Consider the following 16,193-nt stretch of genomic DNA (forward strand, 5'->3'; position numbering starts at 1 on the left):
CCAAAGGCTGGGCTGGGAGTCCCAGAAGGACCTGCAGTCAGGCTGTCACTAGGATGCCGGGGCTCTTCCTGCCACTTCTGCCCAGGGCCCCACCTGCTCCCACAGGGCAGCAAGTGAGCCAGGGCTTCGCTCCCTTACACCATGTCCTCATCTGACACCATTGGCTGTTCTAACCGTGCCTGCTGACTGGTCACTAACTGCCGCTTCCTGCTGCTGAACCTGTTTATTAGAAGACACCCTTTCTCAGCCTTCTCCTCCCCGAAACCCTTTTCGGCTGCGCAGGCTGTACCTCGCTGCTGAACTCGGGCTTGGATGTGCGCTCCCTCCTATGGTGTCATGGGAGCCGGGCGCAGGTAGATCAAACTCAAGTCCTTGTCCCTCTGTGCTCCTGATGTGGCATGCTGGGGGTGGGGGCGGGGCGGGGCCTCGGGCTTATCTCTCATGTCTGTGCAGTCTCACGTCCACCGTGCAAGGCCAGGGGCAGCTGGGTGAGGTGGGTGGATTTGCTACCCTGGAGTTCAGAGGAAGAAGGGTCGTTCCCCTTGAGGGAGTTGTCTGCTGGGGACCCTCAGGAAAGTCGTCCAAATGCTGCCTCCTCTCTTTCTGCCCCTAGAAGGAGAAGGGAGTGCAATGTCAACTTTATGAGACCCAGTGGATCACGATGAAAATATCACTGCATGTGGTTTTGAGAGACCTGGTTCCCAACCCTGTGGGCTCACCCATCCTTTCCCTAAGCTTGGCCAGTCACCTCTCCCCACCAGACCTCCGACTTTTGTCGTAAAGTGAGGGGGCTGGATAATGTGATTGCTAAGGCTTTTTGCAGCCTTGTGGGATTAAATATTAGCTACATTAAAGATAAATATCAGATCATGTATTCTCTTTTTTTCCTTTGAAGCATGGAAAGTCCCTGAAACCCATGTACCTGGATCTACAACAGTAGCTCTCAGCCAGAGGCAGTTTAGCCCCAGCGACCACTGGACTTGCCTGGGGGCATTCCTGGTTGTCCTGCTGTGGTGCAGAGGCCAGGGTGACGCTGAATGCCCTGCAGTGCACAGGACAGCTCCCCACAACAGAGTGCCCTGGCCTAAAGTGTCAGCAGTGCCGAGCTTGAGAAGCCCTGATGTAGAGAACAGCATCGGCAGTCTCGCAGATAACCACAGCTGACCTCCTCTTCCTGAATGTCATCCGTCCACTTTCTCTACCCGTTAAATAGTTTATATCTCATAGATTAGCCCATTAATTTTTTTGCCCCTTCTTAAGCTATCCTGCTTATGTAGTTTTCTTCGGGGACTAAATTTTCTTTTTAAATCTAGCTTTTCTCGGATTCTAAATACTATTTATCTGCTCACTCTCTCCCCTGTTCTCCTCTGTCCCCATCCCTTCGGGTCCCTCCCATCAGTGCTGGTCCACAGTGGCCCTCCCTCTGCCGCCTTCTCTGCTCCTCCCCCACTTCTGACCAGTTGGTCAGTGGCTGCTGCAGCAGGGCTAGGAGGATGTCCTATCTTTTCCTTGAACTTGGCATCGATTGTGGGAAGACTGGCAGGCTCTGGCACCTTCGTCCCCTTGACAGTGGTACCCACTATGACCCCAACATGATGTCATACTAGGGGCTGGTGAGGAAAGGAGAAGAAATCCAAATATTCCCGGGGTGTGTGTCCACAAGTGTTCCCTTGTTTGTGCAGCCACAAAGGGTTTCATCTCCTTTAGTGGTTTCTGCATTTTGTGAAACTGCTTTCTGTACAATTTTTCAACCTTTAAAAGGCTTTTATGTAGGAGTTCCTGTCACGGCTCAGTGGGTAATGAACCTGACTAAGAACCATGAGGTTTTGGGTTCAATCCCTGGCCTCGCTCAGTGGGTTAAGGATCCGGTGTTGTCGTGAGCTGTGGTGTAGGTCACAGACATGGCTCGGATCCTGCATTGTTGTGGATCTGGCGTAGGCTGGCAGCTACAGGTCCGATTAGACCCCTAGCCTGGGAACCTTCATATGCCACAGGTGCAGCTCTAGAAAAGGCAAAAAGATTTAAAAAAAAAAAAAGGCTTTTATATAAATAAATGTATAGGTTAATCAGAACATTTTTGTCATACCCAACTTTTGGTTTAGAAACACGGTCTCTCCATCCCCCAGAAATGCTGGCATGTCCGTGAGAGAGGGGGCTGGATGGAAAAGCTCATGGCTTGAAGGGGAAAGAAAAGAAAAGTGGGGACAGGCTCAGTGGTCACAGGATGGCCTCGGGCTTTACTGGCGAGCATGGTGTCTAGTCTAGAAACCGGTCGTGTACAGAAGGTGCCACGCTCGGTGCCTGCCAGCTGTGCTGGGGTCTGGCTGTGGTTATCATGACTCACCTCACCACTTTCTAACACTTTCTTTGGTTCCTCCCCAGCGACAGTTGGGCAAGAACATCAAATTTGGGCAGCACCCCCCCAGCGCCATCCCCATGAAGAAGGCAGACAGTGGCGAGCCTTGCTTCGAGGAGCATCCGTTCCTGACCTGCCCCGTGGAAAGTGTGCCTGAGCAGGCCCTTGTCCTGGTGGACACAGAGAACAAAGTGAGGCTCCTTCAGGGGCGGCAGTGGACTGGCATCTGTGGCCTTGTGGTCTGCGTGTGCAGAACAAGGGGGCAATGCTTTCCTGATGAGTAGCCTGGGGTACATACCCAGATCTGCATCGGGGCGGGCAGTGGGGCTGTGCCCACTCTCTCCCCTGGGCCTCCCACTTGCTCTTGGAGACTCAGCTGGTGCGCCTCACCTGGGAGCCTCACCTGGCCTCAGCCCCAGCTGCATGGTCTCCTCTGTGCACTCTCGGCATCCTCTACATCACTGTGTTCTCCCCACCTCAGATGCTGAGTTCTTGGATGACGAACTGGACCGTACATATCTCTGTCTCCCCAAGATGTAGCTACTGATTACTTAGGAGCACCGAATAATTATTTATCAAATTGGACTAATTTAAAGGGAAATGAGGAGTTCCCGTCGTGGCGAAGTGGTTAACAAATCAGACTAGGAACCGTGAGGTTGCGGGTTCGGTCCCTGCCCTTGCTCAGTGGGTTAACGATCCGCGTTGCCATGAGCTGTGGTGTAGGTTGCAGACGCGGCTCGGATCCCGTGTTGCTGTGGCTCTGGCGTAGGCCGGTGGCTACAGCTCCGATTCAACCCCTAGCCTGGGAACCTCCATATGCCGCGGGAGCGGCCCAAGAAATAGCAACAACAACAACAACAACAACAACAACAACAAAGACAAAAGACAAAAAAAAAATAAAGGGAAATGAAAGGAGTTCCCATTGTGACTCGTGGGTTAAGAACCCAACTAGCATCCATGAGGACGGGATCCCTGGCCTCACTCAGTGGGTTAAGGGTCTGGTGTGGCCATGAGCTGTGGTGTTCGGTCATTTGTTCAGCAAGTGCTGGCCCAGCCCTGGGCACCGCAGAGATGGGTGGGACTGGACAGCTGCCTCAAAAATGTTGTTTATATTCTGATGAGAGGAGAGTCAGACAGCAAGCAAGTGAGCAAGTTGATCCATAGCATAATTAATTGTGTTTAATTGGTAAAAGTATTACCCAGCAATTAAAAGAAGGTAATGGGAGTTCCCGTCGTGGCGCAGTGGTTAACGAATCCGACTAGGAACCATGAGGTTGTGGTTTCGGTCCCTGCCCTTGCTCAGTGAGTTAACGATCTGGCGTTGCCCTGAGCTGTGGTGTAGGTTGCAGGCGCGGCTCGGATCCCTCGCTGCTGTGGCTCTGGTGTAGGCTGGCGGCTAGAGCTATGATTAGGCCCCTAGCCTGGGAACCTCCATGTGCCGTGGGTGCGGCCAAAAGAAATAGCAAAAAGACAAAAAATAAATAAATAAATTTATAAAAAAAAAAAAGAAAAAAAAAGAAGGTAATGAATGGGAAAGTGAGGGGAGTTGCTGCCATGGATGGGGGGCTGGGCAGCCAGGAGCAGACCTGTGGAGGGAATGACGTTCTGGGGAGAAGGAGGACCAGGCACAGAGGCTCAGGATGGCACTGAGCTTCTCCTGAAGGAGGAACAGAAGCAGTCAGTGTGGACGAGGGGAAGAAAGAGTAGAGCACAGTGTCGAGGCTGGAGAAGAGGCGGATTCTGTTCAAAAATAACAGGAAGCCTCTGAGTAGTTTTAAGCAGGGCAGTGACACAGATCTGTGTTTTCTAAAGATGCTTCTAAGTGTGGTGCAGAAAGTGGACCGAGGTAGGGCAAGCCGGTGCAATGGCTCGGGAAGGGGCCGGGAGCCCCTCTCACAAACATGGGTGACCAAGCAAAAGATGTAGCTGCTGAAGTGTGTGTACCCCAGGCAAGCGGGGCGACTGGGATGGGAGTCGTCAGCCTTTTTCTTCTCCTTTCTGCCTCCTTTCCTTCCTGAGCTTCCATGCCACCTCTGTCCTCCATCTCCAGCCTCTGTGTGTACCCCAGAAGGACCTCTTTCCTGCTCACAGAGATGAGGCCTGGCAGGTGGGGTGGATGGCAGCCAGCAGAGCCAAAAGCTGTGAGGTTAGGGTGCAGGGGGCAGCACCCAGGCTCTCCCAGCAGCAGGGAGCCAGCTGGGGGCTGCGGTTGGAGACACCCACGTGGGAACATGGTGAACTTGTTAACGTTTCGGGAGCCCTTCTGGGGTCTGGACGGTGGTGGCTCTTTGCAGCCACTGTGCCCCTGCCAGCATAGCTGGGTGTGGTTAACTGCCCAGGACGCTCTGTGCTGGCGTGTGACCAGAGCATTCTCTCTGCCATTCCAGCCCAGCGAGACGCCTGGTACTCCGAGTCCCCTGAATCTGCCTGCAGCCAGAAGTGAGATGGAAGAGAAGGTAATGGGATCTGAATTTGTGTACTTAGCTTCCTTACTTTAACTTCCAGTTTTCCTTTTCTTGGTTGATCTACTGCCTCGTTTTTCTGTTCATAAATGCTGCCTTCGTCCATTTAAATTCCTTCAAAATGCAACTAGTGGTAGATGTTGGAGCAATCTGTTTCCATGCCAACTACTGGAACTGAACTCTGCTCTGAAAAGTAGCCATACTTCCCATGTGCCTATGTTTGCAATCTTACAGTTTGGTCATTTTCCTAAATGTATCATATATGTCAAGACAATATGCTATATGAAAAAGACATTAAAAAACACCTTGAGTCCCTTGGCCACACCTTGGCACCCCCAGCCACGCCTCAGGACCGGGTCCGGTGCGGGGATCCCCTCCTTTGTCCTGGGGCACGGGGCCCAGCTGGAAAACACAGCCACTCCCTCATCTGCCACGCACGGCACTTCCGTGGGGAACCTGGTGCTAAACCAGTCATAGAAGACCTGCTTCCTGGGAGGTTTTGTACACATAGCAGAGCAGCTCCTTTGACACAAAGCTTGGAAAAAATGTAAACATTTTTTTCAAAGAACAAAATAAGAATAAAAGAGGAGTTCCTGTTGTGACTCAGTGGGTTATGAGCCTGACTAGGATCCATGATGATGTGGATTCGATCCCTGGCCTCACTCAGTGGGCCACTGGCTGTGGCTCCAATTCAGCCCCTAGCCTGGGAGCCTCCATATGCTGCAAATATGACCCTAAAAAGCATGGAAGGAACAGGGTGGGGGTGGGGAGAGAGTGGAGGGAGAGAAAGGGAGGGAACGAGAGAGCAGGAGGGAGAAAGAGAGAGGGAAGGAGAGGAAGGGAGGGGGAAGGCAGGCACCTAGAGGTAAAATCTGTATGGGAAAGTGTCTCCTTCTATTTAGAGATGCTCAAAAGAGAACTTAGCAGTCTCTGCTTATATGTGTTTTTGGTGTTTAACTCTTGGGCCTTCCATTGAAACATGGGACGTGACCTGCAGGAGCCTAGGAGCCTGTGGAGATCATGTGCACCTGTGCTATAGGGGCTGGCCCATTCCCAAGAGGACTTGTCACCTGCACGGGAGTCCAGGTGCCCAAGAGGACTTGTCACCTGCACTCCTAGGGCCTGGGGGACAGTCCAGCAGGCAAGGCATGCCTTCACATGTTCTGAAGGGGATGGTTCCAGACAGTTCCAGCACCCAAATGGTGCAGAGGTCCAGCTTAAATGATCAGAAACGAAACATTGCATTGAAATCTCAGCTCCGAGTGCTTTATCTGTGTCTTCAATCTGTCACGTTTGGCTCGTACCCCTTTTACTCATGCATCCATTAAAGGATGGAAATCAGTGTTTAATTCATCTCTCTTCAAGAATAGCTCAGGTTATCATAAAGATAACCAGAAATAAATAAAAGCTTAGGAGACCAAAGGCTGGAATTATTTTTCCTTACTTCTGAGCTTCTTGTCATCAATTAATATTTACTGAGCATTCATCTTGCTCTTGGAGCTAATAGGAGCCTTCACCTTTGTGCAGAAGTATGGAAGAGAATTGCAGAAAGCAAAGCCATCAGCTAAACCCCACTGACTCTGCATAACAGCAGGAACACCTTGCAGCGTGCACCCTTTGCCACACAGTGGCTGGTAGGGCTGGGAGCCCTTGCCTCTCCGCTTGCCTGTGCATTCTTGTAGGATGTTACAGGCCTGGCTTCTTACCATCTGACTCAGCATGGCCTCTGAGCCCTGGTCTTTCTGACGTAACTGAATGGGTATGGTTGCTCTGAGGTGGTGGTTTTCCAGAGCTGCAAGCAGCGCTGCAGTTCATCTTGGAAGAACTGCCTTCCCTGCAGGTGGCCCATTTCCGCCCTTCGTGGTAACTTCCCCTCCCCCGGGGGTGGGGGCCTCCTTTTTGCTTCTGGGTGCACTGCAACTTTGGAGTGACTGTGCTAAAATATTTATGCTGATTAGAAATTTAATCCCTGGGAGTTCCCGCCGTGGCGCAGTGGTTAACGAATCCGACTAGGAACCATGAGGTTGCGGGTTCGGTCCCTGCCCTTGCTCAGGGGGTTAACGATCTGGCGTTGCCGTGAGCTGTGGTGTAGGTTGCAGACGCAGCTCGGATCCCGCGTTGCTGTGGCTCTGGTGTAGGCTGGTGGCTACAGCTCCAATTCGACCCCTAGCCTTGGGAACCTCCATATGCCGTGGTAGCGGCCCAAGAAATAGCAAAAAAGACAAAAAAAAAAAAAAGGAAATTTAATCCCTGAGGCAGAGAGGTTATACTTTCTTGTTCCTTCATTCTTTTCACAAATATCTGTTGAGCACTTACCAAATAATGAGACTTGCTACACAGGCCACGGCAGGAGCTGAGGTTCGTAAAACATGATGTCTGGGGCTCTTAGTTACAGGGGTCTAAGCACAGAGATGAGCTAGTCCAGGGCTTAGCAAACTTCTACTTATTTTAGGCCTTGTGGCCACAGAGAGGCCAGGCTCTCCTTTGTCCTGCTCTCCTTGTAGCCCAGCAGCAGCCAGGCCAGCGGAGCGGCCTCAGACCAGCAGAATGTTACCTCCCCAAACAGGCTTTGGTCAGGATCGGCCCTCTGACTATGTCTTGTTGATCCCTGATCTAATCTAACCCCTAGATCATCCATGGTAGGAAAATTAGAGATTGAATGACCTTGACAAATTGATACAGATATCACTGGCAAAACAAGCACTCGGTGTCTTTTGATTCTAAAAGCAGTGCTCATTTCTCTGAGCCCACGAGCACTCTGCCCGCCAGCGTTTCCTGGGCTGAGCTGGGCAAGGCGCAGGCTCCCGAGAGGGCTGCCCTTCCGGACTGACTTCCTATCTCCATCTCCACCACAGGCAGCTCCAGTTAAACCATCTCGGCCAAAAAGACTCTTCTCTTCTGCTGGCACCATCGAAAGTGTCAACCTGGATGCCATACCCCTGGCCATTGCTCGCCTGGACAACAGCGCCGCCAAGCACAAACTGTCCGTTAAGCCAAAAAACCAGAGGGTATCTCGGAAACACAGACGACTTGTCGGGGTATGTATGGCAGGCTGCCCAGGCCGACACCCTTGCTGGCTGGGCTCTGACGCTGCCCAGCAGGGTGGTGCTGTGAGAGGTCTGTGGAAAGAACAAGATCTCCCCACCGGGGGCACAGCTGTGTTGCAGGCACGAGGGTGAATGGGCCCATTTCTTGTCTCTCCGCCGTCCCCCACCCCAGTCTGTGTGGCCCTCCCTCTGGGGCACGTGGGCCTGAGAGAGAGATGCTACCTTCCAGGGGGCTCCGGGACACTGCATTCACTTTGCCCCAGACAGGTGGCCCGCTTCCCTGGGCCACAGTTTCATTGGATTAGGGTAAGATTTGGAGTCACAAGTTTCAGGGGACATTGATGAAATGCAAATCTCATTTTTCCCTCATCTTTCTAATGCTGAACTACTGGTTTCCTTCCCTATGATTATTCATGTGTATTAAGGATAAGAAATATGAGGAGTTCCTACTGTGGCACAGTGGGTTAAGAACCTGACTGCAGTGGCTCAAACAGGTTTGATCACAGGCTGCAGCTGTGGCTTGGATTCAGTCCCCAGCTGGGGATCTTCCATATGCTTCCAGGTGTGTCATTAGGAAAAATAAAGGAATAAGGAATTTTTTTTTTTTAATCTGTTTAGGGCCACACCCACCGGATTTGGAAGTTCCCAGGCTAAGGGTCGAATCCCAACTGTGGCCACTGGCCTACACTACAGACACAGCATCGCTGGATCTGAGCCTTGTCTGTGACCAAAGCCAGATGCTTAACGCACTGAGCATGGCCAGGGATCGAACCCGCATCCTCACGGATACTAGTCAGTTAGTTACCACTGAGCTACCAGGGGAACTCCAAGACTAAGGAATCTGAGGATGTGTAGAGAGGAAACAGGAAGATGAAGCTCTCTGCCCACCCACACAACACAGTCTACTCTCTGTGACAGATGCGGGAGTACCTTTCTGTGTTAGGAACCTGCCCCTCCTTTAGAGATTAGGAGGGCCCCGCGGATTGCCACTGGGATTGGAAAGGTGGCCCGCGCACAAGGAAAGGCTAATTCTGTTTCCCTTCCAATGTTAGGATCGACAAGCCGAGCAAGGTGGCCTCCCGTGTCAGTTGACCCTGGACCAGAATGGACACCCTGGGGAGGACAAGCCAATCTGGCACGAAGAGGAGCCAGAGGCGCTGGACTCGGAGGAAGAGAAGCGGCGTCAAGACGAATACTGGCGAGAACTGGAGGCCAAGTGCAAACGCCAAAAGGCCGAAGCGGCTGAGAAGCGCCGCCTGGAAGAGCAGAGGCTCCAGGCCTTGGAGAGGCGGCTTTGGGACGAGAGCAGGGGGCACGGGCGCGTAGAGGAGGAAGAGGACGGAGGAGCACAGCCAGAGCCAGCGGCGGAGAGCGGGCTGCGGGCAGAGGAGACGCCAAGCCCGGGACAGCCAGGCTGCCCAGGCCCCGAGCAGAGGCAGCAGGAGGAAGCAGGGCGCCCGGGGGCCGAAGAGCAGCGGCACCTGGAGAGACGCGCGCACCCGCCGGAGGAGCTGGAGGCGCGGGGCCCGCACGAGGCAGAAGAGCAGCTGCTGGAAGACGAGGAGGGAGCGTTAGAAGAACTCGGAAGAGCGGAGGAGCTGGAGGCTCAGAGGCGGCGGGACGAGGAGGAGCTGGAGGCCCAGAGGCGGCAGGAGGAGGCGGAGGAGGAACAACAACGGGAGGAGCAGAGGCGGAGGGAGGAGGCCGAGGAGGCCAAGAGGAGGGAAGAGCTGAAGAAGCGGGAGGACTTGGAGGTGCAGAGGAGGCAGGAAGCAGAAAAGAAGCTTCTAGAAGCGCTGATTGTGGAAGACGACAGTCAGCCACTGCTGGAACCCAGAAGGGGCTTGAGGAGCCCCTTTCAGAGCGACCTTGCAGAGAAAGCAGAACGAGAACACCTGAAACTAGAGAAGCCAAGAGAAAGTTCTGAGGAACCTAGTATTTGGGTGAAGCAGAGCCAGGAGGCCACTGAGTCATCAGGGGAGCAGCCAGCAAAGCTGGGGACCGTCCCCGGGGATGACCACGGCGGGAGGCAGGAGGAAAGAGCAGACCCCAAGGCACAGCCTCTCCAGAAACAGGAGGCCCCGGAGGAAGCGGCACTGGCGCCAGAGACAGGCAGGGAGGCGGAGGAGCTCAGGTGGCAGGAGCTGGAGGAGAGGCGGACTGTGCCCAGAGCCTACACGTTCCAGGTATCATCAGGAGGGAGACAGATTCTCTTCCCCAAAGTCAATCTCAGCCCCGTGACGCCCGTCAAAGATGCGGGACTCTCCTCTGCTCCGCAAGAGCCAAAGGCCCCCAGAGCCAGCCCGGCCTCCCACGCCCTGCCCTCAGCTCTGAGCATCCCCCACACGGCCATCCTGGTCACTGGAGCCCAGCTCTGTGGTCCGGCCGTCAACCTGAGCCAGATCAAGGACACGGCGTGCAAGTCTCTGCTGGGCTTGTCTGAAGAAAAGAAGCACGTGGACGGCCCTGCCCTGGAGAACTCTCACCGAGACCCCGGCGACCCCCGGACAGGCAGTGGCAAGGCCAGGCCCACGCAGGAGTCCGCGGGCAGCGTGGGCGCGCTTGCTGAGTGGGCTTCCATCCGGTCCAGAATCCTGAAGGGCGCAGAGAGTGAGCAGGCCCGGCCGGGCGAGGAGCACGCTCCCCGGGGCCGCGGTGATGCCCGCGGGAACCCCCGGAGGACCCCGCCCGTCAATGTGAAGTTCTCCATCAAGCCGGCCTGGCAGAAGTTCTCTGATGGTGGCGCGGAGCCCTCCAGACAGAACGCGGAAGCCGAAAGCACTAGAAAGAGGTCGGTGCCTGGCCCCAGCGAAGAGGCCGCACCCCACACATCCGCTGCCGACCCCGAGAAACCAGGAGCGCTGCAGGAGCAGACGGACACCACGGAGGGCTGCAAATTTGCCAAAGACCTTCCCTCTTTCCTCGTTCCGAGCCTCCCTTCTCCTCCGCAGAGAGCAGGGGCCCTGGCAGAGCCCGTGGCCATTTGGGACAGCGACATCGCCGGTGGTGGGGCCAAGCCAGGGCCCATGACGCCAGGAGGGGAGGAAAAGGCTTCCCCTTTCGGAATCAAACTGAGAAGGACCAACTACTCCCTGCGCTTCCACTGCGACCAGCAGACAGAGCAAAAGAAGAAGAAGAGGCACAGCAGCACGGGGGACAGTATGGACTCAGCCCCGCCAGCTCCCGGGAGCACAGGTGCAGAGGACACCGAGGCTGCGGCCCTCAAGCCTGGCACCACCCTGGCCCTGGACAGGAAGCAAGCCCCGGCCCCCTGGAAGGACTCTGCCCAGAGCTTTGCTGCCGCCGCTCCTGGGCCCCCAGCTCCGGAGCAGGACCAAGGGGCCAGCAGAACGCCCTCGGCCCAGAAGCCGGCCCTGGCGCCCAAGCCCACGGGCCAGACCCCGCCGGCGTCCCCGCTCTTCAAGCTGAGCAGGCCCTATTTGGTGGAGCTGTTGGCCCGCAGGGCGGGGAAGCCTGACCCCGAGCCCAGTGAGCCGGGCAAGGAGGCTGGGGGCGGCAGTGACCCCCGGCCGCCCTCGCCCCCACCCCCCGAGGACAGGCTGGAGCGCGAGGAGGCGGGGGAAGCAGAGAGGAAACCAGCGTCGTCGGCCCCGTCTGCCACCCGACAGGAGAAGCCGTCCCCGACGCCCGAGGCAGCGAGGAAAGGTGCGTAGCAGTGGGCTCTGTGTCCCCGCTAAAGGCAGAGCTGCCCGGCCAGAAGCAGCCCGCGGAGCTGCGGCTGGAGGGTCCCTTAAATCGAGGCAGGCCCACGCAAGGATCTCCCGCAGGAGCCGTAGCCCGGCCCCCTCTCCCAGCTCGCGGATGTGGACGGTCGCGTGTTGGAAGCCCCCACCTGTTGTGGATCCTGCTTGTTTACACAGGTGGTGATGCTGGCACAGATCGACCACCAGGGGAAATTGGACTGTGGTCCTCATTAGTTCAAATGTCATTAATCTTTGAGAGGGGCCCGCGCTGTGACCGGAAAGCCTGGAGTTTCCTAGATCCGTGTCTGTGCTCTGTACAAGACTGGCCCGAGGTGGGGGGTTAGGAGCCTCGGTGTGCATAGGCGGCTTTGTCTCAGTTGTATGCACGCGCCCTGCGTGTGCATCACAGCCCCCTAGATTGCGGCTGCAAAGCTCTGGGATAGAGAATCTCAGAGCACCCTGACTCCGGGCAGCCCCTCCCCCTCGGGTTTCCGCAGCAGAGCTGTTTGAGGGGCTCGGTGATTACCAATTGGTTTTGGGGCTCCTGGGAACCTTCACCTGATACCTTTTCTTTGGTTTTGCAAGTAGGTGGTCGGGTGTGGGTCCTAGCCCGGGAAGATGCTCCCTTGGCCTTTTCGGGAAGGGTCTACAGCTTCTCTCCTGCTTGTTCTCAGGGAGGGGCTGATTCTCAGGGATGTCCTTTGGTTACCTGCCTTACGGAAGACCCCACCGTCCTTTTTAATCCAGCCTGCCTGTTTCTGGACCAGCATGTTTATCAGTAGCATCCAGACCCTTTATCCCCATGGTTTCTGTTTTCCTGCCAAAGAGGGGCCAGTTTTCAGGTTGTTTTTCATTGTTTTGTTTTTTTAATCTCTGCGCTGGGCTGGGGTGGGGGGAGGGGAGCAGAGAGCCACAGTGGGTCTCATGAGCCTAAGAACTGAGTTTTAGTTTCCCCAGAGCCTTGTGGGTCTTGGGGACCAGAGCCCACCGGCTCTCAGAGATAGCTGTTTGGGGCCAGTCACGCAAGTGGAAGTCTTAAAAGTTGGGGTGCCACATGTGGGATCCAAACCCTTTGCTCCCTGTGGAAAGGCTGGGAGTTCTGAGTTCCCTCCTGGCCATGGGTCACTGTGCCAGGGATGGGGTTTCTGGCTGGTTGTGTCCCTGGCTCTCCCCCGCCTTTCCACGTGGACTTCCTCTGTTCCTCTGATGTGTTGTAGTCACTCGGCTTGTTTCTCGATTTCTTTCTGAAGGAATTGTTCTGTATGTGGCTGCAAGGCTAGAGGGTTGTGGGGGGGTGGTTGCGGTGGTCGGGCTGGGATCCTCCTGTCTCACCATCTTGAACCAGAACCCCCATTTTCAGGTTTTTTTGTTTTTGTTGTTGTTCTGTCTTTTTAGGGCCACACCCACAACATATGGAGGTTCCCAGGCCAAGGATTCAATCGGAGCTGAGGGTGTCGGAGCTGTAGCTGCCAGCCTATACCACAGCTCACAGCAAAGCCAGGTCCGTAATCCTGGTGAGGCCAGGAATCAAACCCGCAGCCTCATGAATGCTAGTCCACCTTGTTAACCACTTGAGCCACGGCGGGAGCTGCTGTTTTCAGTTCTGACTGAGCTTTTGTGGTAGCTTTCACGGCACCATCAGAGCTGCCCTCCAGCCGAGCTGTCACTGCCATGTCTTCTCCCAAAGAAATACCACTCTGTCCTGCTGCTTTCTCTTACACACATCCCTCTGATTCTTACAATTTCCTACCAAAAACTCGCTGACTCTCTTTTCTTTCTTAGTTTCCAGATTCTGGGCTAACATTCTCTGCTAATTGCATTTTTCTTTATTTGGTAGAAAAGAACTGAGAGTGGTCTCTACATCAAGACCATTGGGGTTTTAAACGCTTTCCACCTTCAGGCCTGGGCTGACCAAATTTAACTAGATACCCTATCAGGATAAAGATACTAAGCCTGGATCTCCAGTGTATTTGTCCATCATGTACCTGTAGCACCATCATTAGCTAAAACCTAATGATGAGCTCCGTGTGCAGTCAGGGCAAGCCTCACTGAAAGGAAACAACCATGGATGTAAATCCATGCTGCAAGTCGTGGTGCTACATTTTCTTTTCTTTGACCAACTTCTTGTCTGAGCTAATCCCCCACCAGGTATCACAGGCAAAAAGCTACTCATCTCCTCTGTGTTCTTATCCTCACATTAGTGTATGTTCAGTCGTTCTTTGTCAGAATTTGTCCACTTAATGAGAGATCATTTGATTCAAAGGAGGTATAATAGGCCATGGACTCGTGGAGCTGCAGAGCCTCCCACCTCGAGGGAGCAGGACAGGTGACAACAGGACCTCAGTCCTCTCGCTGCCTTGCATCCCAGCCTCCCTGGTTCTCTCTGGAATCTGTCTATATTTTCAATTTTTTACAAATTGAAGAATAGTTGATTTACAATATCCTGTTAGTTTCAGGTAGACAGCGTAGTGATGGATTTTTTGAAGATTAAATTCCATTATAGGTTATTATAGGATATGGGGTATAATTTCCTGTGCTGTGTCGTAAATCCTTGCTGCTTGTGTATTTCATGTATGGCAGTTTGTACCTGTTAATCCCATACTCCTGAATTGTCCCTTCACCTTTTCCCCCTTGGTAAGCTTAAGTTTGTTATGTCCGTGAATCTGTTTCTATTTTTTATATGGAGTCATCTGTATGATATTTTAGATTCTGCATTAAGTGATATCGTATTGTATTTGTCTTTCTCTGACTTATTTCACTGAGTATAATATTCTCTAGGTCCATTCATGTTTCAGTAAAAGACAATATTTCATTCTTTTTTGAATGAAAATGACTACCCAGGACCATGGAGTGAACCGTGCCACAGCAGTGACAACGCCAGATCCTTAACCCACTGAGCCACCAGGGGACACCTCTGTTTTATGGCTGAGGAATGTTCCATTGTATATATATGCCACATCTTTTCAAGTCTTTCATCTGTTGTGGGCACTTGGGTTACTTCCATGTCTTAACTATTGTTAATAAGTGCTGCCCTGAACATTGAGGTGCATGTATCTTTTTGAATTAGAGTTTTCCACGTATATATTTTTATGTATTTTTTCCACATATATACCCGAGACTGAAATTGCTGGATCACGGCACAGTTCTATTTTTAGTTTAAGAAAACTCCATATTGGAGTTCCCGTCGTGGCGCAGTGGTTAACGAATCTAAATCCGACTAGGAACCATGAGGTTGCGGGTTTGATCCCTGTCCTTGCTCAGTGGGTTAAGGATCTGGCATTGCCATGAGCTGTGGTGTAGGTTGCAGACACAGCTCGGATCCCATGTTGCTGTGGCTGTGGTGTAGCCAATTCGACCCCTAGCCTGGGAACCTCCATATGCCCCGAGGGTGGCCCAAGAAATGACAAAAAGACCCCCCCAAAAAAAAGAAAGAAAGCAAGCTCCATACTGTTCTTCACGGTGGTTGGACCAATTTACATTCACACCAACAGTGTAGAAGTGTTCTCTTTTCTCCACATCTTCTCTAGCACTTGTTATGACAGCTGTTCTGTCCTATGTGAGGTGATACTTCACTGCAGTTTTGATTTGTATTTCTCAACTAGTGATGTTGCGCATCTTTTCATGTACCTATTGGCCATCCGTATGTCTTTGGAAAAATGCCTATTTAGATAGTCTGCCTATTTTTTGATTGGGTTGTTTGTTTTCAATATTGAGTTGTATGAGCTATTTGTATGTTTTGGATATTAACCCCTTATTGTTTGCAAATATTTTCTCCCATTCTGTAGGTTGACTTTTCATCTTGTTAATAGTTTTCTCTGCTGTGCAAAAGCTTTTGAGTTAAATTAGCTTCCATTTGCTTATTTTTGCTTTTATATCATTTGCATTGGGAGGCTGATCTAAGAAAACATTGCTGCAATTTATGTCAAAAAATGTTTCACCTGTGTTCTCTTCTAGGAGTTTTACGGTGTCATCTCTTATATTTAGGTCTTTAAGCCATTTCGAGTTTAGTTTTGTACATGGTGTGAGAGAATGCTCTAATTCATTGATTCACACATGGCTGTCCAGCTCTCACTAGCACTTGTGGAAGAGGTGTCTTTTCTCCATTGGGTATTCTTGCTCCCTTTGTTACAGACTAATTGGCCATGGGTGTCTGGGTTTAGTTCTAGGCCTCCTGTTCTGTTTGTGTTCTGATCTGTATGTCTCTTTTTGTGCCAGTACCATGCTGTCTTGATTACTGTAGCTTTGTAATATTGTCTGAAGTTGGAAGGGTTATACCTCCAGCTTTGTTCTTTTTTTCTCACAATTGCTCTGGAAATTCTGGATCTTTTGTGGTTCTGTGTACATTTTAGGATTATTCTAGTTCTGTGAAAAATGTCACAGGTGATTTGATAGGGATCACACTAAATCTGTAAATTGCTTTGGGTAGTGTGGCCATTTTTATAATATTAAATCTTCCAATCCTAGAGCATGGGGTATCTTTCCATTTCTTTGAATCATCTCCAATTTCTTTTTTTTTTTTTTTGTCTTTTTGCTATTTCTTGGGCCGCTCCCGCGGCATATGGAGGTTCCCAGGCTAGGGGTCGAATAGGAGCTGCATCCACCGGCCTACGCCAGAGCCACAGCA

The 16,193-nt window shown here is 52.6% G+C and overlaps 1 protein-coding gene across 3 annotated transcripts in view; it reads left to right on the forward strand.

Moving 5' to 3' along the window:
- CRACD (capping protein inhibiting regulator of actin dynamics) overlaps positions 1-16,193 on the forward strand; it is a 56,059-nt gene that overhangs the window by 19,398 nt on the left and 20,468 nt on the right. For all 3 annotated transcript variants that reach the window (XM_047798082.1, XM_047798081.1, XM_047798079.1), the window contains 4 exons: positions 2,383-2,547; positions 4,744-4,812; positions 7,674-7,856; positions 8,918-11,531. In XM_047798082.1, coding sequence (XP_047654038.1) covers positions 2,383-2,547; positions 4,744-4,812; positions 7,674-7,856; positions 8,918-11,531 — 3,031 coding nt within the window. The remainder of the gene's footprint in view (positions 1-2,382; positions 2,548-4,743; positions 4,813-7,673; positions 7,857-8,917; positions 11,532-16,193) is intronic.

Source organism: Phacochoerus africanus, chromosome 10 (assembly GCF_016906955.1).
Source record: "Phacochoerus africanus isolate WHEZ1 chromosome 10, ROS_Pafr_v1, whole genome shotgun sequence".
Taxonomy (NCBI): Eukaryota; Metazoa; Chordata; class Mammalia; order Artiodactyla; family Suidae; genus Phacochoerus; species Phacochoerus africanus.